We start from the raw sequence: 26,437 nt of genomic DNA on the forward strand, positions 1-26,437 counted from the left end.
CTCAGATGCACATAACTGCAAACCAAACTTTGTAATCAGTTGTGCCGGTAGTCTCACAAGAACTATTTTCTCTGCCAAACCTTGGCACCAATGAACAAAACAACACTGGAATTTCTTCAAAATTGTTGCTTTCTGTGTATTTTTAAAAAATCTTATTTTTAGAATTACATTCATTTTATTTATATATTTCCATGTTTGTGTTTTCTACAACTATTTTCAGTTTTCTCTTCTTTTCTTTTATTCATCTTCTTCTTATTATTATTCAGTAGTCTTATACTTATCACATGCTTTCATTGCACTACCGAGCGCAGCTCTGTGTGTCTTGGGTGTGTGCTGTGGTTTGTTGCGGTGCTCATATATTCATTGTATTGAAAGTTTTTTAACATAGGATGTGTGCATTATTATTATTATCATCATCATCATCATCATCGTTTAACGTCCGCTTTCCATGCTAGCATGGGTTGGACGATTTGACTGAGGACTGGTGGAACCCGAAGGCTACACCAGGCTCCAATGTGATTTGGCAGAGTTTCTACAGTTGGATGCCCTTCCTAACGCCAACCACTCCGAGAGTGTAGTAGGTGCCTTTACGTGTCACCCGCACGAAGGCCAGCCAGGCGATACTAGCAACAGTCACGATTCTAGTCCTTGCTTCCACACCTGAAACTTCTCCTCTAGTTCTGATAGTGACTCAGCAATTAGTGCAAGGTCATCAGCATAGAGGAGCTCCCAGGGGCATCCTGTCTTGAATTCCTCTGTTATAGCCTGGAGGACTATGATAAATAGGAGGGGGCTGAGGACAGAACCTTGGTGGACCCCTACCTCTACCCGGAGTTCTTCACTGTACTCATTGCCAACCCTCACCTTACTGACAGCGTCTCTGTACATGGCTCACACAGCTCTCACTAACCATTCTTCTATCCCTAGTTTCCTCATTGAGCACCAGATGAGGGATCAGGGGACCCTGTCGAAGGTTTTCTCCATGTCAACGAAAGCCAGGTACAGAGGTTTATCCTTGGCTAGGTATTTCTCCTGAAGCTGTCTTACCAGAAATATAGCATCAGTGGTGCTTTTCCCAGGCACGAACCCAAATTGCATCTCATCTCAACTGACCTGCTCCCCGAGTAGTTGGGCTATGACCCTCTCCATGACTTTCATTGACCCTCTCCGTGACTTATTATTATTATTATCATTCAGTAGACTAATTTTAGCACGTGCTTTCACTGCACTATTAAGTGCAGCTCTGTGTGCCTTGGGTATGTGCTGTGGTGCTCTTATTTTTACTGTATTGAAAGTGTTTTATGTAAGACATGTGCAGTGCCTAGTAGTGCTATTTTCTGTATGTTATATATACTTGTAAGTCCTTATGTTTTTGTTATGTATTTGTCTGAATGTTTTTTTTATCATACCCAACTCGCCTAATTGTTTCTGTTTTTAGACTCCACATTTGAGTTAGCTCTATTTCCAGATCTTTGTATTTTGAAAGTGTCTTCATTTCTTTTAGAGAAACATTGTCATCAGTTGGTATTCATACACCAATTAGAAAATATTTCTTTTCTTGATGATCTCTGACAACTATATCTGTTACTCTTTTACTTGTTTCAATCATTTGACTGTGGCCATGTGGGAGCACCGCCTTTAGTCGAGCAAATCAACCCCAGGACTTATTCTTTGTAAGCCTAGTACTTATTCTATCAGCCTCTTTTGCCGAACTGCTAAGTTATGGGGACCTAAACACACTAGCATCGGTTGTCAAGCGATGTTGGGGGGACAAACACATACATATATATATATATATATATATATATACGACGGGCTTCTTTCAGTTTCCGTCTACCAAATCCACTCACAAGGCTTTGGTCGGCCCGAGGCTATAGTAGAAGACACTTGCCCAAGGTGTCACACAGTGAGATTGAACCCGGAACCATGTGGTTCGTAAGCAAGCTACATACCACACAGCCACTCCTACGCCTATTATTATTATTATTATTATTATTATTAAGGCAACAAGCTGGCAGAATTGTTAGCATGCCAGACAAAATGCTTAGCAGCATTTCATCCATCTTCATGTTCTGAGTTCAAGTCCTACTGAGGTCAACTTTGCCTTTCATTCCTGTGAGAGCAATGAAATAAATACCAGTTGCACATAGGGGGAAGGGGGTGTAATCAACTAGTCCACTCCCCCAAAAATTTAAGGCCTTGTGCCTTTAGTAGAAGGGATTATTGTTATTATTATTGTTACATTGCATATAAATATATACAATAGGCACATGCCTGTGCCTATTGTACGCAAGATCCTGTAAACAAATGATTGGTTGTCCAGTGGAAACCATCGACCAATGAAACACTATTGTTCACCAAATGCAATATGTGGACATAAACACACCCACATATATATATGCACACAACACCTATATACGTATATTGTATATAAATATAAATAAAAATATATTATTCAAAATGTGTGTGTATATACATGTATGTGTATGTATATATATGTGTATGTGTGTGTATATGTGTGTATATATATATATATATATATATATATATACATATATATAGATATGCATATATATATAGATAGATAGATGTAGATATATATATATATATATATGTGTGTATGTATGTGTGTGTATATATATATATATATATATATATATCATCATCATCATCATCATCATAATCGTTTAACGTCTGCTTTCCATGCTAGCATGGGTTGGACGATTTGACTGAGGACTGGTGAACAAGATGGCTGCACTAGGCTCCAATCTGAGGGAGCTGAGAACTGAACTTTGGTTGACACCTACCTCTATCAGGGATTCTTCACTGTACTCGTTGCCAACACTCAACTTACTGACAGCGTCCCTGTACATGGCTTGCACAGCTCTCACTAACCATTCATCTATCCCTAGTTTCCTCGTTGACCACCAGATAAGGGATCAGGGGACCCTGTCAAAGGCTTTCTCCATATCAACAAAAGCCAGGTACAGAGTGTGGTGTGTGCGTACGAGTAGATGTAATCGCCTTACCTCGGTTTTCCTTTCCTCTACTGGGAGTCCGTCTTGCGATATCCGATCCTCGAAGCTTGCCCCGACCCAAGGTACACCAGGTATAGCAGCTGCTTCTCTCAAACCTTCCCAAACCTAGGCCGTCGCTTAACACGTCTTGTCCTGACCGCAGCCCCGTTCGAAAAGGGCACGAACGCCGATCGAGGCTCCCTCTGCGCTGTTTCCCCTTCCGGTCGACTCGCCCTTCCGGTCAGCCTCCGCAGACACTGACGTCATACCACACGCCACCCTGATCTTAAAGATCACGTTCACCCCTACTCCAATTCGAAGTCCGCCATCCAACCGGGCAGGCGCCCTACACGTCAAGATCTTCTCAAGCTAGGTGGCTCGTTTCCATCGCAATCTTCATTCGACGAAGTGGCAATCCTGCGCAGATCCAGCACGTGACGCGGCATTCCATCCACAGAGACATTGTTTCTGGAATTGACCACTGTCACTGTTCCCCTGCCCCATTGTGATGTGCAGCGTGCCATCGGCGGCTTGACCCAAACTTCCTCCCCTACTTTCACACCGGCGGGTCCCTTCTCTTCCTCGCAGAACTCCGGCATCTTACATGGATGCCTCCATTCATATTTGAACACCGCTCTGTGCGGCACAGACTCTTCCGCTTGTCCGGATCGGGGAGACATATTGTACCAGTAGACCGCTTCCAGGGGCGAAATGTGCCCCCTTTCAGCCATGGCCTTGATCGTCCGATGGTGCCTCTCAACGATTCCGTTGCCACTCGGTCTATACGCCGCTCTAAACAATCGTCGCACCTTCCACCGGTCAAGCATCTCTCCCAACGCTTCTGAACGAAACGCCGCCCCGTTGTCCATTAGCAGTTCTTCCACAGGACCCCTCTCCAAGAATATCCCATTCAGAATGCGGCCAATCTCATCGGCAATGCCTGTCCTCAGCTCCCTCCAAATGGCCAGCCGGCCCGGCCCGCAGTCGACCATGCTGAGATACATTTCCTGACGGTAGTGCGTCACATCCACAGCCAGTCTCCTCCAGTTGCACTCTACTGAGAGGTTCCCCTGCTCATGCCCACCCGGGGCGGGGTCAATGGACTGGCATCTGTCACATTTCACGACCACTTTCTTAAAGTTTCTCCTAGTGACGTCAGCGTCAACCATTTTCGCCAGATACAGGGTCCTATCCACCCCCAAGTGGTGCGTAGCATGTAGCTCCTTCAGTTCGGAGTCACCCAGCCGACACGCTGCTGCTATCCCTTTCCTTGCTTCCTCCGGTTCCTCCAGCCACGCCTTTTTCACCCTGGTCAGTGCGTCCGCCCTGTTTCTTTCCGAAGGCACGAAAACCACGGTCAGCTTCAGTCCAAACTCGGCGATCAGCTCTCCCAGAACTTCTAGGCAGTGTTTCACCAACATCTCCGCGGCACCTTTCGTCCGGACTCTCTTCTCGCTGGTAATTACTGTTCCTACCCAGCCGACCACGGTGGCCGAATCCGTCTGGATCTCGATCGAGCGCAGTCCCCATCTCAGGGCCAGGTTCACCCCTTTCAGCACCGCATCTAGTTCGGTAACATTGATGTGGTTGAAGTCGTCCGCTTTCCGTAGCCAGGCCGCATCCTCCACCTCAGCACCTTCGATCTCCAACACAACCCCTATCGCTATACTGCTAGCATCACACCAAACCGTCCCGCACTCCGTCTTGGGCACATACCAGTTTCCTCTAACCGGGTCTTCCGCTCTCGTTCTCTCCAGGATTTCCCGCATCATCGCCACCGTCGCCTCTCCTACCTTGTCACTCCAACTCTCCCCTTCTACTCGTCTCTTGATGTAACTACATGCAATGCGCAACCAACGAGCGATCGGATAGTGTCCGATCAACTTCCCAAAAACCAAGAACAACTCTCTCCTGCTGACGCTGGAACTCAGCTCTGGGATCTCGTTTCCTCTCCGGAACACCAGCTCGCCCGATCTGTCTTTTTGTAGCTTCAGCCCCAGCGCAGCTCCCCCAACCATCGACTCAGGCGGTTTCGCAATCAGCCCAAACCTCTCCAGGTGTCTCACTACCTCGGTGGCTGGCACTACAGTCTTGTCAACCAAAATGTCGATGTAGGAACTGGTGGCCTTCCTTATTCTCTCCTCTTTCCCTAGGACGGACTTGAGCACCATCGCCATAATTTTCGGAGCGGAATTCAGCCCGAAACCCAGCCTGGTTAAACAGTACGTCCGGCCCTTGTACCGCACCAGCTGGTATCGACACAGCTTGTCACTCACACGGAGCTGCAAATATGCCGACTTCAAGTCGACGATCGTCGCTGCCTTGGTCGACTGTCTCCACACACGTAACGTCTCACCGCTAACGTCCGTTGCCTCGCCTCCCGTGTGGCACGATATATGGTCGTTCAGTTCCCTAAAGTCCAGCACCGGTCTGACTTTTCCTTTCGTCGGCTGCACCACCGCTATCAGAGGCAGCACTCCACTCACCACCTCCTCTTTCCACGGGACAAGGACTCCTTCCTTGATCCATCTCTCTACCTCCTCGTCGAACTCGATGCCGGCGTGACCTTTCAACGTATGCTGGTAGCAGCTCACCCTGTTCTTTAGTAGTGGGGGCTCGTCCTTCGATCGCCACTCTATCGTCCACCTCCGACCATCAAACGCCGCCTGAAAATCTTTGTCTTCGATGGTGTAAGCGGCGCTGTCCTCGACGGGGCTCTGCTCTCCCTGGCGGTCCCGACTCACGGCGCACGATGCCCCCACGCTTCCGAACGTGACCTCATCTCCTGCAATCCTAACGCCACCAAGACGGTTGATGGCGTCCATCCCCAACACGACATCAATCCCGTCTATCACATAGTCGATCACGATCACCCGTAGCCTCAGCGCCGCGCTCGGTAACGCTATCTCCAGACTGGAGCTGCCCCTGCAACGGATCTCTCTACCGTCGACCGCTCGGACGCTACTCGTCCCATCCCATTTCTTCGCCACCCTTGGCGTCACGAGGGTAGTCGTGCAACCCGTGTCCACGAGGGCCTTGAACTTCTTCCCCTCGACCTCGACTCCGACCACGGGCAGCGCCTCCACAAGTGCCTCTACTTGGTTGCGGGGAAAGTTTGAGAGGCAGCAACTTCCCCATGGTCGTTTTCCTGGTCGCAATCATGGGCGATGTGCCCAGTCTTCCTGCATCGATAGCAGACGGGCCCCGATTCGGCGCATTCTCTCGCCATGTGCGGCCCCTGACATTTGAAACATCGGCCCGAGAACAGCCGCTGTCGTTGCTCGGTAGGCTTCCTCACGCCGCTCTCAGGCTGCCGTCTGTCGGAACGTGCCTCTGTCGCCGCCATCGCTATCGGCTTCCTTCCGACGTGCTGTGTCAACACGCAAGCTTGCGCTACTAGCTCGCTGAGCACCATCTTCCTCCCGCCAGGCAACTGCTGTAATCAGATCCCTACGTCGTCGGGGAATCTATTTACAAACGCCAGCCGCGCCGCCCTGTCCAGGCCTTCTCCCGTAAACCCAGCCAGCATGGCCAGTCTTCGCACTTCCGCCGCGTACTCATCCACCTGTTCTCCCCCCCATCTAATCGTTCCTAGTTTTACGAAGGCAGCGTACTCGCTCTCCGTATATGCCTCTCTCAGCCTCCGTTCGACGTTCTCTGCACTCAATCTTTCTTCCTCGTCCATTTCTAGGTAGAGGGTCAGGGCGCTCCCTTCCAAGTACAGAGCCATGAGACTCGCCACATCGCTTATTCCTTGCAGCTTGGCAACGAGCCTAATTTTTCGTATCCAAGCCATCACATCTCCTTCGCCATTAAAAGGCCTGATCACATCGCTGGCGATCCTAATCTTGGTGGCTGCCATCGCGGCGAATTTCTGCACGTGGTGCCGAAATAGCTTGTGGTGTGTGTGTACGAGTAGATGTAATCGCCTTACCTCGGTTTTCCTTTCCTCGACTGCGAGTCCGTCTTGCGGTATCCGATCCTCGAAGCTTGCCCTGACCCAAGGTACACCAGGTATAGCAGCTGCTTCTCCCAAACCTAGGCCATCGCTTAACACGTCTTGTCCTGACCGCAGCCCCGTTCGAAAAGGGCACGAACGCCGATCGAGGCTCCCTCTGCGCTAGGTATTTCTCCTGCAGCTGCCTTACCAAAAATATAGCATCAGTGGTGCTTTTCTCTGGCACTGCATCTCATCTAAACTAACTCTCTCCCTAATTAGCTAGGTTATGACCCTCTCCGTAACTTTCATAACCTAATCTAACAACTTGATACTTCTGTAATTATTTGTATCTAAAGGGTCACCTCTACTTTTGTAGCAGTTGACTATGGTGCTGCTACACCAGTCATTGGGTATGACTCCTTCTCGTATCACCTGGTTAACAATATGGGTGTCTAGGCTATAGCCAACACTGCCAGATATTTTGAGCATCTCTACAGTAATTCCTGATGGGCCGGGGGCTTTCCCTGTCTTCATACTCTTTATTGCTTTATCTACCAAGGTACTGTCAATTTGGATAGCTGGTCTTTCTGTTGGGTCGACATTCGGCAGACTCTCTTTCTCCCATTCAATCTCGTTATTAGGCAGCCTTTCATAGTGGCATCTCCAAACCTCTCTCTTTGCAGCCTTGTTTAGTGCAAGTGAACCATTATCCATGCAGACACATTTCTCTCCTACGACATCATGATTCTCTCTCCTACACTGTCTTGCAACATGAAATACCTCAAGTCTTTGGTCCTCACGGCGCAGAACATCGGCAATTTTTTTCTTATCTGCTTCTCCCCTCTGGCTAAATAAACCTGTCTTCTAGCTTCCCTTCTGGCAGTCTGATACAATTCCCTGCTACCACTGTTCTTCAAGTCCTTCCAAGCCTGTTTCTTTTGTCTAATAGCCCTGTCAACAACATTTTTCCACTACCACGTTATTTTGGGTCGAGAGTGGACTTTGCACCATCCACAGATCTGGTCAGTGGCTCTCAGCAAGTTGTCCCATAGAAACCTCCAGTTGTCTTCTACATCGTGTGAAGTTATATCCCCTTCTATTTCGTAAAAGGCTTCGAGTAATACGTTTCTATATCTCTGTCCATTCGCTGGATCTTTAAGCTTCCAGACCCTTCTCCTCCATGCTGGTCATCTTCTGGGTATCCATTTAGTCCTGATCCTGAAGTCGCTAACTACTAGTCTATGTTGAGGGGTACATTCTTTGCCTAGGAAGGTTTTGGCATTTAAGCAGCCATCTTTCCCTTTTTCTGGTAGTCTGCAAGAGGGTGTCATAAAATTGGTCTTTCTGTCCATCAAGTAGCCCCGGCTGAGGGGCATAGGCCGAGATAATGGTTGCTAACCCATGATGAAGCACTAATCTAATCTTAAGTATTCTGTCGCATACTCTAACTACCTCGATTACCTTATCACCCCATTTCTCCGCAAGAAGCATACCCATGCCCTCGACCCTGTCAGTGTTCCCTGTCCAGAAAATCTTGTACCTGTGTTCTTTGCCTGTGAGGAACCTAGCGGAACCTCCTCTCCACCTTACTTCTTGGAGGCAGCACAAATCTACACATCTCCGTTCATATATATATATATATATATATATATATAAAACCATGCAACTGTATTCACACAAATACATACTAGTTTCAAGACTGGAATATATAAAAGAAAAGTAATAAATCATTAAAAAAACCCACATAATCCAACACTGAAGACCCTCACACACAATAATCTCCATATACACCGATGCATACAAATACATTGTGCCAACTCAGATACAATTATGCACGCAATAACATACGCACAAATTGGTTACATTAAACATTTTTATGTAACCCTGACCCGAACCCTCGTCATGGACATACACACACGCACACTCATACACATGCATACACACAATCATACATATACACTCACACACAGTTAAACTTGTAGATACACACACTCATACACATGCATATACGCACATATACACTCCTACACACACAAACACATATACACTCACACCTACACACACACATAAACATACATACACACTCACACATACATATCCATACACATACATAAGCTCATACACACTCACACACCCACTGACACATGTGCGTACACAAACTCACACACACACACACACACATACACATGCATACGCACATACTCAGATATACACATGCACATGCTCACACGCATGCATAAACACACACACACAAACGTCAATCATCATCATTTAACGTCCACTTTCCATGCTAGCATGGGTTGGACGATTTGACTGAGGACTGGTGAACCAGATAGCTATACCAGTTTTTTGCAATTGTTGTTGTTGTTGTCTCAACAGTCAATTGTTTTCACTTTTATATTTTTATTTCACTTTATTTTTTTCTTTGTTTTGTTTTTCTACTTTACAATTTTTTTTTTGTCTTTTATTTTTTTCATTTAATGATTTTCTCTTTCTCTCTCTCTCTCTCACTTTCACTCTCTCCTTGTTTCTTTCTCTTTTTCCTTCTCCCCCCCCCCCCCTCTATCTCTCTATCTCTAAAATCTTCAGTGACACAAAGGTAAACTTTAATTGATCCAAGGCCAAAGGACACCATCAGAAAAGGGGACGCCTTCCTCATTCTGCAGAAACGGAAAGAAAAAGAAAAACATATATAAATATTATTATACCATCATCATCATCATCCTCATCATCATCATCATTATCATCATTTAATGCCTATTACCCATGCTGGCGTGGGTTGGACGGTTTGACTGGGGTGGCACTCTGGAAGGCTGTACCAGACTCCAGCCTTTCTGTATGCCAGCCCAGGAAGCATTTTGTCCAATATACTAACAGCTTTGCCAGCTCTCTACCTTAATATTATATGTATTTATAGTTTCAAATTTTGGCACAAGGCCAGCAATTTTGGAGGAGGGGGTGGGTTAATTACATTGACCCCAGTGTTCAACTGGTACTTATTTTCTCGTACCCAAAAGGATGGAAGGCATAGTGAACCTCTGTGAAATTTGAACTCAGAAGATAAATTTGGATGAAGTGCCATTAAGCATTTGGCCCAGCATGCTATCAGTTTTGCCAGCTCACCACTTTAATATTATATGTAATAATAATAATAATAACAAGAGCATTCAGAGAGTGCAAACCTCCACCAAGGCAATACCAACGTCCTCTCAACGATTAGTCAGAGATGATTTTTAAAATAAGAATATCTAAAATAAACTCGACTTCTCTCACAAATGAGAATACTAAAAATGAACCTGACCGCTCTCAAAAATTAAGTAAAAGAACAGGGAAAATAATCTAGAATCTTTGTCCATTAATGGATCAATCCCAAAATCTAATCAGTTCATGTCGGTCATGAGACCAAACATCCCTGAAAGTTTCATTCGAATCCATCCATTGGTTCTTGAAATATCTTGTTCATGGACAAACAAACAAATACGACTGAAAACAATACCTCCACCTTCGCTAAGGCAGAGGTAGCAATTAATAGTGAACAGAAGCAGTAGTAGTTTTTAATAAGCTTGCTGGCCATTTGAGACATCAGTGCCTGAAAAGACACAAAAATTCTATATACCATCGACAGCAAAATTCAGTCAATATGCTACTGTAGGACATCTGCTACTGAAGAGATAGGGCAGGTGGAAATTACGTGATCTGGCAGTTCCAGAACCCATAGCATAATGTTCTCAACTTGCAATCATATAAATATGAGTGCTTTTATACACCATGTGTCAATATGAGAAATCCTCTCACAATAAATAATGCAGTCTCTGGTGTTCTAATACAACATCCACGTTAAGTTGGACATAAAGACTGCCTTAAAGATATATCTATGTATATATATATATGTGTGTGTGTGTGTGTGTGTGTGTGTATGTTTCTGTTTTAAAGTATGGCAATTTAGAATAAATAATTTTTTGCAAAATATACATGAAATTTGAAATGGAATATTTTTAAAAAACATTAAAAATAAAACATTTTAAAACAAATATTTAAAATAAAATAATTCTCAAAAAAAAACCTCAGGGAAATATGCAGTAAAATAATCTTTAAAAAAAAAATCTGAAAGTTAAAAATAAAAGGATTTTAAAAATTTATAATAAATTAATAAAAATTTTTTTACAAAAGTCCACAAAAAATAATTTCTTTATAAACCAAGGTAAGTTAGAATAAAAAATCTTTTTAAAATGTAAATTAATGATAAAACTAAAAAAAATGAAATTTTGCCCCCAAAATTACTCTCTAATTGCAATAAAAAATAAAATAAAATTAAAGAGGGAGAAGAATGTCCGTTAGTCACCAGTGAAAAAGTAAGCAAGTTCCTCCTCTTCTCGAGATGTTTCATCAACTTTCTTATCTTCTTTCTTTTTCAGCCGTGGGGGATCCGACCGAGGCATTAGCTTCTTGCCATACTGTGGAGGAAAAAGAAAAGCAAATTTGACAAACTATCCATGTGGTTTTCTCCATTAACACACCATAATCACCCCATGAAGGAAATGGGACCACAACTTGAACGCTTCTCTTACCATATTCCTGTTGAAATATACTGCCTTTGTTTTAATTAATTTAGTTAAGATTATTTTGGTATTATTAAGATTTGGAACATAAATCAACATGACATTCTGATGGAAGGTTTTAATTTAGATCACTTTAACCCTTTTGTTACCATATATTCCTGTAGAAATACATTGACTTTGTTTAACCCTTTTGTTACCATATTTCTGTTGAGATGCTCTATGTTTCTTTCAATTAATTTTAAATCTAACAAAGAATTTAGTAAAATAACTTTGTTATCATTAAGCTAGTGTTAGGAACATAAATTGTGACTAAGGTTTGGTGGAAGATTTTTATTCAGAACTTATGAAAACAAAACATTTGTACAACAGAGCCAGAGCCAGTTTCGACTGGGTTGGTATCGAAAGGGTTAAGAATTGTTTCTTTATTATATATTTTAACCTTTACATTACCATATTTCTGTTGAGATGCTCTATGTTTCTTTCAATTAATTTTAAATCTAACAAAGAATTTAGTAAAATAACTTTGTTATCATTAAGCTAGTGTTAGGAACATAAATTGTGACTAAGGTTTGGTGGAAGATTTTTATTCAGAACTTATGAAAACAAAACATTTGTACAACAGAGCCAGAGCCAGTTTCGACTGGGTTGGTATCGAAAGGGTTAAGAATTGTTTCTTTATTATATATTTTAACCTTTACATTACCATATTTCTGTTGAGATGCTCTATGTTTCTTTCAATTAATTTTAAATCTAACAAAGAATTTAGTAAAATAACTTTGTTATCATTAAGCTAGTGTTAGGAACATAAATTGTGACTAAGGTTTGGTGGAAGATTTTTATTCAGAACTTATGAAAACAAAACATTTGTACAACAGAGCCAGAGCCAGTTTCGACTGGGTTGGTATCGAAAGGGTTAAGAATTGTTTCTTTATTATATATTTTAACCTTTACATTACCATATTTCTGTTGAGATGCTCTATGTTTCTTTCAATTAATTTTAAATCTAACAAAGAATTTAGTAAAATAACTTTGTTATCATTAAGCTAGTGTTAGGAACATAAATTGTGACTAAGGTTTGGTGGAAGATTTTAATTCAGAACTTTAGAAAACAAAACATTTGTACTACAGAGCCAGAGGCGGTTTCAGCCAGATTGGTATCAAAAGAGTTAAATAAATTTTGAAAATAATAAAAAATTTAGTATAATAATGTTGGTATTATTAAACTGCTGTTTAATTAAAATTTTCATGAAAGGTTTTCATTTGAATCTCTTTAAAATGTTAAGCTTGTGTCGTAGAAGAGTCTCAGGCAATTTGGGATCAAAAGGTTTAAGAGTGAGTCTCAGCATTCTCACAACTAACCCATGAGGCTATGCACTATACAGATGCAGATAGAGTGGGTGTTGGGGTGAGCTTGCATGCGTGTGGATGTATGTATAAGATACACGGTATATTGGACTGGATTGCCCATGTTCAGTCCACTGCAGGACCAAGACCTCAGTGTGTTCTCTCCACCAACCACAGTCTGATGTGGAGGCCATGAATGTGAGCTTGAGATCCTGCTTCTTTGATGAGCCTATTCAGCAACACTGGTTTGGCAGAGGGGTGCAGCATTGACCGCCAGCATTCAACTGTTACTTAGTTCAGTGACACCAAAAGGACGAAGGGCCAAATTGACCTTGGTGGAATTTGAACTCAGAACCTGAAGACAGATGAAAGTAAGCATTCCACCCAGCATGCTAACAATTCTGCCATCTCACTGCCTTACATATCTCTCTCTCTCTCTCAATATATATATATGTATATATATATCATCATCATCATCATTTCAGGCCTGTTTTCCAAGCTGGCATGGGTTGGACACTTTTGATACATACTGGCATAGCCACAGCCGTACCAGGCTCCGTTCTAGGTCCTGGCTTAGTTTCTACAGCTGGATGCCCTAACTAACACCAACCACTTTACAGAATGTGCTGGGTGCTTTTTACAATGCTTTTTACATATGTATATGTAGAAACCTGGGTCTGTGAGTATCACGTAAGGCTGGAGATAGGAGCGATGACCTCCCTTGCAAATGCTATATGGACACAAACTGAGTGATGATAGCCAGCTGGAAAAGATGTTTTCCTGGGACTATAACAACAGTAACAACGTCCTTTATAGGACTGCCACATTCTGTTGGTATATAGACATTACCTTCTGGTAGTGTTACTGTATGTCTCTCACTTAGAGATTTAAAACAAGTTGTTTGCCTCTCTCTCTCTATCTCTCTGTATATATATATATATATATATATATATATATATATATATATATATATATATATATGTATATATATATGTATATATATATATATATATATATATATATATATATATATATATATATACATATGTATATATATATGTATATGTATATATATATGTATATATATATATATATATATATATATATATATATATATATATATATATATATATATATACATATGTATATATATATGTATATATATATATATATGTATATATATATGTATGTATGTATGTATATATGTATGTATATATGTAAATATATATATATATGTATATATATATATATATATATATATATATATATATATATATATATATTTATATATATATATTACTCTTTTACTTGTTTCAGTCTTTTGACTGTGGCCATGCTGGAGCACCGCCTTTAGTCGAGCAAATCGACCCCAGGACTTATTCTTTGGAAGCCTAGTACTTATTCTATCGGTCTCTTTTGCCGAACCGCTAAGTTACGGGGACATAAACACACCAGCATCGGTTGTCAAGCGATGTTGCGGAGACAAACACAGACATACAAACATATACACACATACACACATATATATACACATATACGACAGGCTTCTTTCAGTTTCCGTCTACCAAATCCACTCACAAGGCTTTGGTCGGCCCGAGACTATAGTAGAAGACACTTGCCCAAGATGCCACGCAGTGGGACTGAACCCGGGTGAAACACAGATCTGTATATACAAAGGGGTGCTGAAAAATTTCTGGCTTTAAGGGTATCACGAAAGGCCTGGCTGGAGGTCCAACCTCCAGAGGTTTTTTACAGGGTTTAGAAAAACTGAAGGACTGTTGCAATAAGTGTATGAATCTGAGAGGGGATTATGTTGAATAGAATCATGATTAACTGATCCTCCTGTGTTTTCTTTTACCCAAAGCCAGGAACTTCTCAACACACCCTCATATGTATGTATGTATGTGTGTGTATGTTTTTTTATGTGTGTATGTATGTTTCTATCTCTGCCTCAATAAAACGTTTTATCATCCGACACAAGATCACCTCCTCCAATGCTCCCCCTCCCCTCTCAAAAGATTTCTGTCTTGCAAGTTACCTGGTGACCCTCCCAGTGCAGGTGCCACTTAAAAAGCACCCATCCCACACTGTAAAGTGGGTTGGTGTTTGGAAGGGCATCCAACTGTAAAAACCCTGCCAAAACAATTACAGAAGTCTGATGCAGGCTTCTACCTGGCCGGCCCAGCCATGCCAGCAGAGAAGGTGGACATTAAACGACGATGATGTATGTATGTATGTATGTGTGTGTGTGTATGTATGTATGTATATGTGTATGTATGTGTTTATGTAGTCTTGCAAGTTAGAAAGTGTCATGAATAAATAACAAAAAAACCCCATCCAGTCACAGAAAACAATGCCAAAAATGAGACACTGGGGCAAGACATGGCCCTGTAGCCCTGTGGCCCTATGGTCTTATGGCCCTGCGGTCCTGTATTCTTCTGACCTCAAATGGATTCTGTCAAGAGACTGACGATGATGGGAATAATTAGCAATGGATCGCAGCTGAGGGAATTTCTTGTTTTGATAAGAAAGCATCATCTTTGCAACTAAAATTAAGCATACATCATCATCATCATCATCGTTTAACGTCCGCTTTCCATGCTAGCATGGGTTGGACGATTTGACTGAGGACTGGTGAAACCGGATGGCAACACCAGGCTCCAGTCTGATTTGGCAGAGTTTCTACAGCTGGATGCCCTTCCTAACGCCAACCACTCAGAGAGTGTAGTGGGTGCTTTTACGTGTCACCCGCACGAAAACGGCCACGCTCGAAATGGTGTCTTTTATGTGCCACCCGCACAAGCCAGTCCAGGGGCACTGGCAACGATCTCGCTCGAAAATCCTACAGGAGCCAGTCAGGCGGTACTGGCAACGGCCACGCTCAAAATGGTGCATCTCATGTGCCACCCGCACAAGAACCAGTCCAGGGGCACTGGCAACGATCTTACTTGGCTTGCCGGGTCTTCTCACGCACAGCCCATTTCCAAAGGTCTCGGTCCGTAGTCATCGCCTCGGTGAGGCCCAATGTACGAAGGTCTTGCCTCACCACCTCAGCCCAGGTCTTCCTGGGCCTACCTCTTCCACGGGTTCCCTCAACTGTTAGGGTGTGGCACTTTTTCACGCAGCTATCCTCCTCCATTCTCACCACATGTCCATACCAGCGCAATCGTCTCTCTTGCACGCCACAACTGATGCTTCTAATGTTCAGCTTTTCTCTCAGGATACTTACACTCTGACGGGTATTCACATTGACATTACACATCCAACGGAGCATACTGGCTTCATTCCTTGCGAGCTTACGTATGTCCTCAGCAGTTACAGCCCATGTTTCACTGCCATGTAGCATGGTTGTTCGTACGCATGCGTCATACAGTCTGCCTTTTACTCTGAGTGAGAGTCCCTTTGTCGCCAGCAGGGGTAAGAGCTCTCTAAACTTTGCCCAGGCTATTCTTATTCTAGCAGCTACACTTTCAGCGCACCCACCCCCACTACTAACTTGGTCGCCCAGATAGCGGAAGCTATCGACTACCTCTAGTTTTTCACCCTGGAATGAGATAGAAGTTGTTTCCTGTTTGTTTGCAGTCTTTATTGCACCTGAGCATCTGCCACAAACAAAAACTAACTTGCTAGTTAACCTGCCTTTGATGTTGCTGCACCTCTTATGTGTCCATAGCTTGCACCGGGTACATCTTATAGAGTTACTACCTACTCCTTTTCTACATACTGAGCAGGGCCATCTACCTGAAGGGGTTTGTGTTTTATCTACATACATAAATAATACATAAACATGCACATGCATCTACACATACACACACGCACACATATATATCGATATATATGTGAATGGTGCTTTTTACATGCCACTGGCATGGGTGCCAATCAGCCAGTACTGTCATTGGCTACAACAATGGTTTCACTTGACTCAACAGGTCTTCACAAGCACAGTTTATTGCTCAATGATTGAAGGGTACTCTTAAATGGGCTGGTTATACAGCACTGCCATAGGCTATGGTAATGGTCTCACTTAGCTTGCCGGAGCTTCTCAAGCAGAGCATTTCTCCAAAAGTCTCAGTCACTTCTCATTACCTCAGTGAGGCCCAATGTTCAAAGGTCGTGCTCTACCACCTCATCGCAGGTCTTCTTGGGTCTACCTCTTCCACAGGTTTCCTCTACTGCCAGGGTGTGACACTTTTTCACACAGCTGTCCTCATCCATACACAACACATGACCAAACCAGCAGTCATCTCTCTTGCACACCACATCTGATTCTTCTTATGTCCAACTTTTCTCTCAGGGCGCTTACACTATGTCGTGCAGGCACACTGACATTACACATCCAGCAGAGCATACTAGCTTCATTCCTTGTAAACTTATGCATGTCCTCAGCAGTCATGGCCCATGTTACACTGCCATGTAGCATGGCTGTTTGCACACATGCATCATACAGTCTACTTTTTACTCTGAGCGAGAGGCCCTTTGTCACCAGCAGAGGTAGGAGCTCTTTGAACTTTGCCCAGGCTATTCTTATTCTAACATCTACACTTTCAGAGCATCCCCACCCCCGCTACTACTTGGTCATCTACGTAATGGAAGTTATCAACTACTTGTAGTTTTTTCCCCTGGAATGTGACGGAGGCTGTTTTCTGCACATTTTCAGTCTTCATTGCACCAGAGCATTTGCCACACACAAAATCTATCTTCCCAGTTAACTTTCCTTTGATATTGCTGCACCTTTTATGTGTCCCCAGCTTATGCTGGGTACATCTTACAGAGTTTCTATCTATGCCTTTCCTACAGATCGAGCAGGGCCATCTACCTGAAGGGATTTGTAGTTTGTCTGCCTTCCTACTTATTAGGACTTTGGTTTTAACTAGATTGTCTCTAAGGCCCTTCGATTCTAATCCTTGCTTCCATACCTGAAATTTCTTCTCTAGTTCTGAAAGTGACTCAGAATTCCTGTTATTACCTAAAGGACGATATATATTAGTAAGTTTATCTATCTATCTATTGATTGATCGATCTGTCTGTCTGTCTGTCTGTCTGTCTGTCTGTCTGTCTCTCTCTCTCTCTCTATCTATCTATCTATCTATCTATCTATCTATCTATCTATCTATCTCTCCCTCTCTCTCTCTCTCTCTATCTATCTATATCTATCTATCTATCTATCTATCTATATACGTAGGTTAAGTAAATGTTAGAGGTAATACTTGACAATTGTAAGCACCTGTGTATGCCAGCTCGTGGTTGAGGTGAATGAATAAATTGTAAATGAAAAAATAAAAACAAAAACACAAAGGATTCTGCGGTACACGTGTTTCAACATGATGATGTTTTTACCAAGTGCAATAAATGGGTGCGGGTAAAAGGAGATTTTACCCTAAATTTATATAGCAATAAGAGAATGGAGGGGAATAGGTGGTACTCATCAACTTGCATACATTGTATTCTGTTAATTAACCTGTTTATTTTTCAACCAAAATGACAATAAAGACAATATACAAACACATATGTCACAATATGTCATATCAACAATTAAAAATTCAAAATTCAAAAGGACCTCTAGTGACCGAAGAAGGGACAAAGTCTTACAGCTGTTTCGGCCTAGAGGTGGCATGCCTCATTCTATCTATATAACTCCAGTTAGCTGGAGTAATTGGCAGATGAAGTGGATGCAATGGAGGTACATGCATGATTCTCTAGGCCTCTTCAGAGATTTACAAAGCATCGCTGCTTTCCCCTACCCCATCTTTATACCCAGGTTTTCACCAGTCACTGCAATCCCCCCTCCCTACTCGTGCCTTCTTGGCAATACTCAACCACGTATATTATGACCTCCATTCCTTGAGGGCATGCCCTGGAAATTGCCATCATTTATCTCCCTCTTCCTTCATTCTACCATCCCATCTATGCCCTGATCCCTGCTCCTTGCAAGTATACCCTGGCACTTGCCACCATCCGTCTCCTGCTCTTGCTCTCTCCCACTCTCTCACTTTTTCCTTTGCTCTTCTCTCAGGCTGGGTTTCCTTGTATCCCCTTTATATCAGCACACCAGTTTCTGTCTTCTTTCTTGTACCTCTTCCTCTCTCTCTCACTCTTTCTGGCCAGGTAACCATCTACCTCCTTTACATCAAGACACCTGTTTCTTATTTCTTTATTGAACACAAGGGGCTAAACATAGAGGGGACAAACAAGGTCAGACAAACGGATTAAGTCAGTTATATCAACCCCAGTGGATGAAAGGATGAAAGGATTAAAGATAAAGTCATTGGATGAAAGGCAAAGGATGAAAGGATGAAAGGCAAAGTCAACCTTGGCAGAATTTGAACTCAGAACGTAAGAGCAGACCAAATACTGCTAAGCATTTCATCTGGCGTGCTAACGTTTCTGCCAGCTCGCCACCTTAAGACACCCGTTTCTGCCTCTTTGTCTCCTTGTCACACTAACCTTTCATCGTCTGACACAAAATCCTCCCCTCCAATGCACTCTCCCCTCTTAATAATTCCTTGTCTTGCAAAATTACTTTGTAACCCTGCTGATGCTGGTGCCACATATAAAGCATTCACTCCACGCTGTGAAGTGGTTGGCCTTTGGAAGGGCATCCAGCTGTAAAAACCATGCCAAGGCTGACCTTGCCTGGGCTGGTGCCAGGTAAAAAGCACCCAGTTCGCGCTGTGAAGTGGTTGGTGTTAGGAAGGGCATCCATCCGTAAAAACCCTGCCAAAATAGACACAGTAGCCTGGGGTATTCTTCTACCTGGCCGGCTCCTATCAACCGTCCTACCCATGCATGCATGGCAGACATGCATCATTTAACACGGCAGATGTTAAATGATGATGATGAAGATGATGATGATATAAACACACATATATAGATGTACCTATTTATATTTATATAGACATAGATTTATAGATGTAGGCTTAGGAGGGAAAACAAACAGGAGAAAAGGAAATCAATGGCTGAGTAAACATATTTCTTTTGAACTGGCAGAAAGTTATTACACTGAGTGCGAGAGTTTCATGCATGGTGCTTATCAGATCCATGTCTTCCAGGCCGAGAGCAACCATTGTAACGTTCTGCTAACTAAAAAATAATAAAAGAAAGTACACACATACGCACACATACATGCACATACACACACAAGTACGCAGACAAGTTTGTCTAATGGAGTAATAAAATGTACTTTAAATTGAATCAGATTTCTTTTGTATGAAAACTAAATAGAGACATATATTATTGAGTGGTGGTGGAGGTGGTGGTGGTGGAGGTGGTGGTGGTGGAGGTGGTGGTGGTGGAGGTGGTGGTGGTGGTGGAGGTGGTGGTGGAGGTTGTGGAGTTGGTGGTGGTGGAGGTGGTGGTGGAAGTGGTGATGGTGGAGGTGGTTGTGGTGGAGGTGGTGGTGGTGGAGGTTGTGGAGGTGGTGGTGGTGGAGGTGGTGGTGGTGGAGGTTGTGGAGGTGGTGGTGGAGGTGGTGGAGGTGGCGGTGGAAGTGGTGATGGTGGAGGTGGTGGTGGTGGTGGTGGAGGTGGTGGTGGAGGTGGAGGTGGTGGTGGAGGTTGTGGTGGTGGTGGAGGTGGTGGAGGTTGTGGAGGTGGTGGTGGTGGAGGTGGTGGAGGTGGTGGTGGAAGTGGTGATGGTGGTGATGGTGGTGGTGGTGGAGGTGGTGGAGGTTGTGGAGGTGGTGGTGGTGGTGGTGGTGGTGGAGGTGGTGGTGGTGACAACGCCAGCACAGCAGTGGTGGTTGTTGTTGTGGCGAATGATTTTTTTGGGGGGTGGGGGTGATTCTAGTAGTAGTTGTGCTGGTGCTGGTTGTAGTAGTAATAGTAGTGGTGGTGGTGGTAGTAGTTGTGGTAGTGGTAATGGTGGGAGAATATAAAAAGCATCCAGTTCGCGCTGTGAAGTGGTTGGTGTTAGGAAGGGCATCCATCCGTAAAAACCCTGCCAAAATAGACACAGTAGCCTGGGGTATTCTTCTACCTGGCCGGCTCCTATCAACCGTCCTACCCATGCATGCATGGCAGACATGCATCATTTAACACGGCAGATGTTAAATGATGATGATGAAGATGATGATGATATAAACACACATATATAGATGTACCTATTTATATTTATATAGACATAGATTTATAGATGTAGGCTTAGGAGGGAAAACAAACAGGAGAAAAGGAAATCAATGGCTGAGTAAACATATTTCTTTTGAACTGGCAGAAAGTTATTACACTGAGTGCGAGAGTTTCATGCATGGTGCTTATCAGATCCATGTCTTCCAGGCCGAGAGCAACCATTGTAACGTTCTGCTAACTAAAAAATAATAAAAGAAAGTACACACATACGCACACATACATGCACATACACACACAAGTACGCAGACAAGTTTGTCTAATGGAGTAATAAAATGTACTTTAAATTGAATCAGATTTCTTTTGTATGAAAACTAAATAGAGACATATATTATTGAGTGGTGGTGGAGGTGGTGGTGGTGGAGGTGGTGGTGGTGGAGGTGGTGGTGGTGGAGGTGGTGGTGGTGGAGGTGGTGGTGGTGGTGGAGGTGGTGGTGGAGGTTGTGGAGTTGGTGGTGGTGGAGGTGGTGGTGGAAGTGGTGATGGTGGAGGTGGTTGTGGTGGAGGTGGTGGTGGTGGAGGTTGTGGAGGTGGTGGTGGTGGAGGTGGTGGTGGTGGAGGTTGTGGAGGTGGTGGTGGAGGTGGTGGAGGTGGCGGTGGAAGTGGTGATGGTGGAGGTGGTGGTGGTGGTGGTGGAGGTGGTGGTGGAGGTGGAGGTGGTGGTGGAGGTTGTGGTGGTGGTGGAGGTGGTGGAGGTTGTGGAGGTGGTGGTGGTGGAGGTGGTGGAGGTGGTGGTGGAAGTGGTGATGGTGGTGATGGTGGTGGTGGTGGAGGTGGTGGAGGTTGTGGAGGTGGTGGTGGTGGTGGTGGTGGTGGAGGTGGTGGTGGTGACAATGCCAGCACAGCAGTGGTGGTTGTTGTTGTGGCGAATGATTTTTTTGGGGGGTGGGGGTGATTCTAGTAGTAGTTGTGCTGGTGCTGGTTGTAGTAGTAATAGTAGTGGTGGTGGTGGTAGTAGTTGTGGTAGTGGTAATGGTGGGAGAATATAAAGTGGGCCAGCCCCATAGTTAGAGACCTAACCCATAACCATGCTGTCTGTCTGTCTGTCTCTCTTATTTTCATCATACCTCTTTTATTCTTTTATTTGTTTCAGTCATTTGACTGCGGCCATGCTGGAGCACCGCCTTTAGTCAAACAAATCGACCCCAAGACTTATTCTTTGTAAACCTAGTACTTATTCTATTGGTCTCTTTTGCCGAACTGCTAAGTTACGGGGACGTAAACACACCAACATTGGTTGTCAAGCGATGGGGGGGGGACAAACATAGACACACAAATACACACACCCACTCACACACATATATACAATGGGCTTCTTTCAGTTTCCGTTTACCAAATCCACTCACAAGGCTTTGTAGAAGGCTAGAGTAGAAGACACTTGCCCAAGGTGCCATGTAGTGAGACTGAACCTGGAACCATGTGGTTGAGAAGCGAGCTTCTTACCACAGAGTCACACCTGCACCTACGGTCATCAACCTTGAAAACAAGCCCCACACTCAGGGCTCACAACATCATAATATATCCAACCCTCCACCCCAGAAGAAAACCAGTGCACTGGGGCCCCAAACATACACAACCTTAGCATGCATAAATTATCATTAGGGTCTTAGACTCATAAGAGCTGGAGTCTGAGGGCAACTGGCAATGCGATTCTGTTTTCAGAGGGCATTCCCCCCCACCCCCCACGAGAACCCTCAAGAATTGGCCACAAACACACACGATTTTCCTGCAACGTCATTGTCATCTTGTCATCGCCATCCTTATTTCACCATCTACTTTTCCATGCTTGCGTGGGTCAGGCAGAATATGTTGGGATTGATTTTCTATGGCCATATGTCTCGCAGTTATATTTCCCTATGGCCAATCATGTTTTTCATGGAAGATTGGAAACAAACCACCCCAATTGTATGACAGTGATGATCAAAGGTATTCACAAACTCACACATATATGTACATCCTCCTCCTCCTCATCGTCATTATTCAACATCCGTTTTCCATGCTGGCATGGGTTGGACGGTTTGACAGGAGCTAACAAGACCAGAAGCCATACAATGCTCTGATTGTCTGTTTTGGCATGGCTTCCACAGGTGGGTGCCTCTCCTAATGCCAACCACTTTACAGGGTGTACTGGGTGCTTTTTATATGGAACCAACAAGGGCGCTTTTCTACATGGCAATATATATGTGTGTATATATATATGTGAGGCCTCTGTTAGAATTGCATACACGGCATTGAAAGGTGTGCACAGACATATAGGCAGAATAGTTGGTAGAGGTTCGTATTTCAAGGGTCCACAATTGAGATTTGAGCCCAGCAAAACAAAGGCATGGTCTGCAACAAACTGTGCGCACAAAATGGCCCCTTGAGATTCACCTTCTTGTTGATTGCAACAGTCTCCTTTAAATCTCTTTTGAGTCTTGCATGTGTCATCCTGGCCTCTTCAAACGCTTTCACTCCCCTCCACACTTTTGTTGTCCACCCAGCTCGATCTGAAACAAGGGTTTCTATGGCCTTTGAGCCCATTATAAGTGACTTCATGGTAGTCCTTATGCTGTTTTTTATGCCATTTTTTAATACAGACATATATGCATATATGATATATATATATATACATACATACATATATATATATAAATCTATATGTGTACATATATATATATATATATATATATAAATGTGTGTGTGAGAAGGCACATGGCTCAGTGGTTAGAGCGTCGAGCTTACAATCGTGAGGTTGTGAGTTCAATTCCTAGACCCTACTGTGTGTGTTCTTGACCAAGACACTTTATTTCACATTGCTCCAGTTCACTCAGCTGTAGAAATGAGTTGCGACATTACTGGTGCCAAGCTGTATTGGCCCCTTTGCCTTTCCCTTGGATAACATCGGTGGCATGGAGATGGGAGACCAGTATGCATGGGTGACTGCTGGTCTTCCATAAAAACAACCCTAGGTTGTGTGTTTGCTGGTGAGGTGACTTTCTGCCCGGACTTGTACCCCAGAGGGAAACTATGGTCATTCATGACTGACGTAGTCGAGTGTATGTATATATATATATATATAATACAAAGAATATATATGCATGTATACACACATATATGTACATACTTACATCTACATGTGTATATAGATGCATATCAGGGTGCAGGACGTTAGAACAATGAACTACAGACAACAGAACGAACACATAGGAAAACAGATAGCCACTTGGAATTAATCCTTCGTCAGCTGCCTCTATTCTAACTAGACGTTTCGAAGATAAGGCAGAACGTACTCCAGAATAGTCTCTTCTTATATATATATGTGTGTGTGTGTGTGTGTTTATTTCTATTTTTTTTCAAGTGTCTGACAGCAAAAAGTCTAAGCCATTTCATTCAACTGTGACCAATTGTTGCTAAATTTACTTCATGTTTTTTTTGTCAGGAAACCATTCGATAACAATGTTAACTGTCATGTCATTACAATATTATACAAGAAATATTTATAATGAAAATAATGTGTGTGTTTGTGTGTGTGTATGTTGCCATGTAAGTTTGTAAGATATATTTTTAAGAGTTCAAATATGACTTAATATAAAACTCAGAAACATTGCGTGAGTGGATGGATATGTTTAGTAGATCAAAAGTTGTCAATCTACTTTCACCATTTGCCCCAGGGTGGGCTGTTCACAACTGTCATGCTCAGCCCAGCATGGAGCAAACCTCGAAGCAGACTGCTAACTTTTGATATAATAAACACACAAGTATATGTATGTGTGTGCATGTGTGTGTATGTTAATATACATAAATATGTGTGTGTGTGTATATATATATATATATATATATATATATATATATATATATATACACACACACACACTCACATACAGGGTGTGATGGGTAAATTGACACCATTTTATATTTTTAATTTCATGCTTGCACATTTTTTGTTTTTGATTTTGTTGACTCACCATCTGAGAAAAACAGCCCCATGCTGCAATTAAATCTGCCCGAGATTTGGGAAACATGCTGGGAAATTTGGGAAGAAAAATTTCTACCAGGGTGAGATGGTGAACACACAGAACGACCACTGGCTTGTCATGTCCCCAAAACATGTCCTGGGAGCGATAAAAATCAAACATCCATTCAACATCATGGTGTTTGGAATGATCACTAATGATGACAACATTATGCTTCCATCTTCCCACATAGCCTAAGACTCAACATGGAGGCCTACATCAAGTGCCTGGAGGAGGTAGTGAAGAGGGCGGTTGCTGGAACACCCAAGTCTGGCAACAGGACTCTGCACCACGGCACAGAAGCAAGAGAACCCAGTCATAGCTGTCAGACAATTTCTGTGAACACATCACCCCTAACATCTGGCCACCTAACTCCCCAGATTGCTTTCACCTCATACACACCAGCTCAATTTGATTCGTTCTCAGTCGAAAGACGCCTGTTGTTATTTCTTGTTGTTTGTGTTCGTAATTGTGTACCACGTTCTCCGTTTGTTTTGTTTGATTGTTTGTTTTGCTGTACACATTCACTAGCTTTCTTACAAAGGGGTCTAATGCTCTTAGCTTAGACATTTTGGGGGACAACCAGATCGAACCATCTCAAGTATAACTGCCCAAAATGGTCATGACTTCTGGTACTTGACTGAAGAAAGAAAGCCAAGAATGACCCGTCTTTTTCGCCTGTCCTTCTAATTATTGTTTCTCTTGTCCGCCATTGTGTCATCTATCAGTCTGAACGTTTTAATGCTCTCTATTGTTTAATGTCCGCTTTGTATGCTGGCATGGGTTGGATGGTTTGACTGAGGTCTGACAGGCCAGGAGGCTGCAACAGGTTCCGATCTGATATGGCAAGGTTTCTACAGCTGGATGCCCTTCCTAACGCCAACCACTCCGAGAGTGTAGTGGATGCTTTTTACGTGCCACTGGCACGGGAGCCAGTCGGGTGGAACTGGCATCAACCACATTTGGATGGTGAATTTTGCATGCCACCGGCACGGGGAGCCAGTCAGGTGGCACTGGCATCGGCCACAACTTGGCATTTGGCCTAAATATATTAAACATATTAGTTTGGGTATGAAATACAAAATATGTACATATGCAAACTAATACTTGAACTAATATATTTAATACATATAAGAGTGGCAAGCTGGCCGAATCATTAGCAAGCCGGGCGAAATGCTTAGTGGTATTTTGTCTGTCTTTACGTTCAGAGTTCAAATTCTGCTGAGGTCAACTTTGTCATTCATCCTTTCAGGGTCGATAAATTAAGTACCAGTTATGCACTGCGGTCGATGTAATCGACTTAATCCCTTTGTCTGTCCTTGTTTGTCCTCTCTATGTTTAGCCCCTTGTGGGCAATAAAGAAATAAGAAACATTAGCAAGCAGTGGGACTGAACCTGGAACCATGTAGTTGGGAAGGTAGCTTTAGCTTCTTACTACACAGCCATGCTTGCACCTATTTAT

The 26,437-nt window shown here is 43.3% G+C and overlaps 2 protein-coding genes across 2 annotated transcripts in view; both read right to left on the bottom strand.

Annotated features, from left to right (window-relative positions):
* Window positions 1-3,236: 3,236 nt before the first annotated feature.
* LOC149130982 (uncharacterized) lies at window positions 3,237-6,154 on the bottom strand. Its single transcript, XM_089343066.1, has one exon. The coding sequence runs from the start codon at window positions 5,840-5,842 to the stop codon at window positions 3,371-3,373; it is 2,472 nt and encodes an 823-aa protein (XP_089199192.1). The 5' UTR covers window positions 5,843-6,154; the 3' UTR covers window positions 3,237-3,370.
* A 3,186-nt stretch (window positions 6,155-9,340) lies between these two features.
* The window catches only part of LOC106868856 (cilia- and flagella-associated protein 100-like), a 58,963-nt gene continuing 41,866 nt past the window's right edge, over window positions 9,341-26,437 (bottom strand). Inside the window, exons 14-15 of the mRNA XM_089343067.1 lie at window positions 11,300-11,411; window positions 9,341-9,617 (exon numbers count right to left, since the gene is read on the bottom strand). Of these exons, the coding sequence (XP_089199193.1) occupies window positions 9,613-9,617; window positions 11,300-11,411 (117 nt within the window). The 3' untranslated portion in view covers window positions 9,341-9,612. The remainder of the gene's footprint in view (window positions 9,618-11,299; window positions 11,412-26,437) is intronic.

The sequence above is a fragment of the Octopus bimaculoides genome, chromosome 26 (assembly GCF_046866305.1).
Source record: "Octopus bimaculoides isolate indiv1 chromosome 26, ASM4686630v1, whole genome shotgun sequence".
In the NCBI taxonomy this organism is placed as follows: domain Eukaryota; kingdom Metazoa; phylum Mollusca; class Cephalopoda; order Octopoda; family Octopodidae; genus Octopus; species Octopus bimaculoides.

Coding starts and splice junctions, on each gene's coding strand:
- LOC149130982 (XM_089343066.1), bottom strand. CDS start 5,842: ATGGACGCCATCAACCGTCTTGGTGGCGTTAGGATTGCAGGAGATGAG.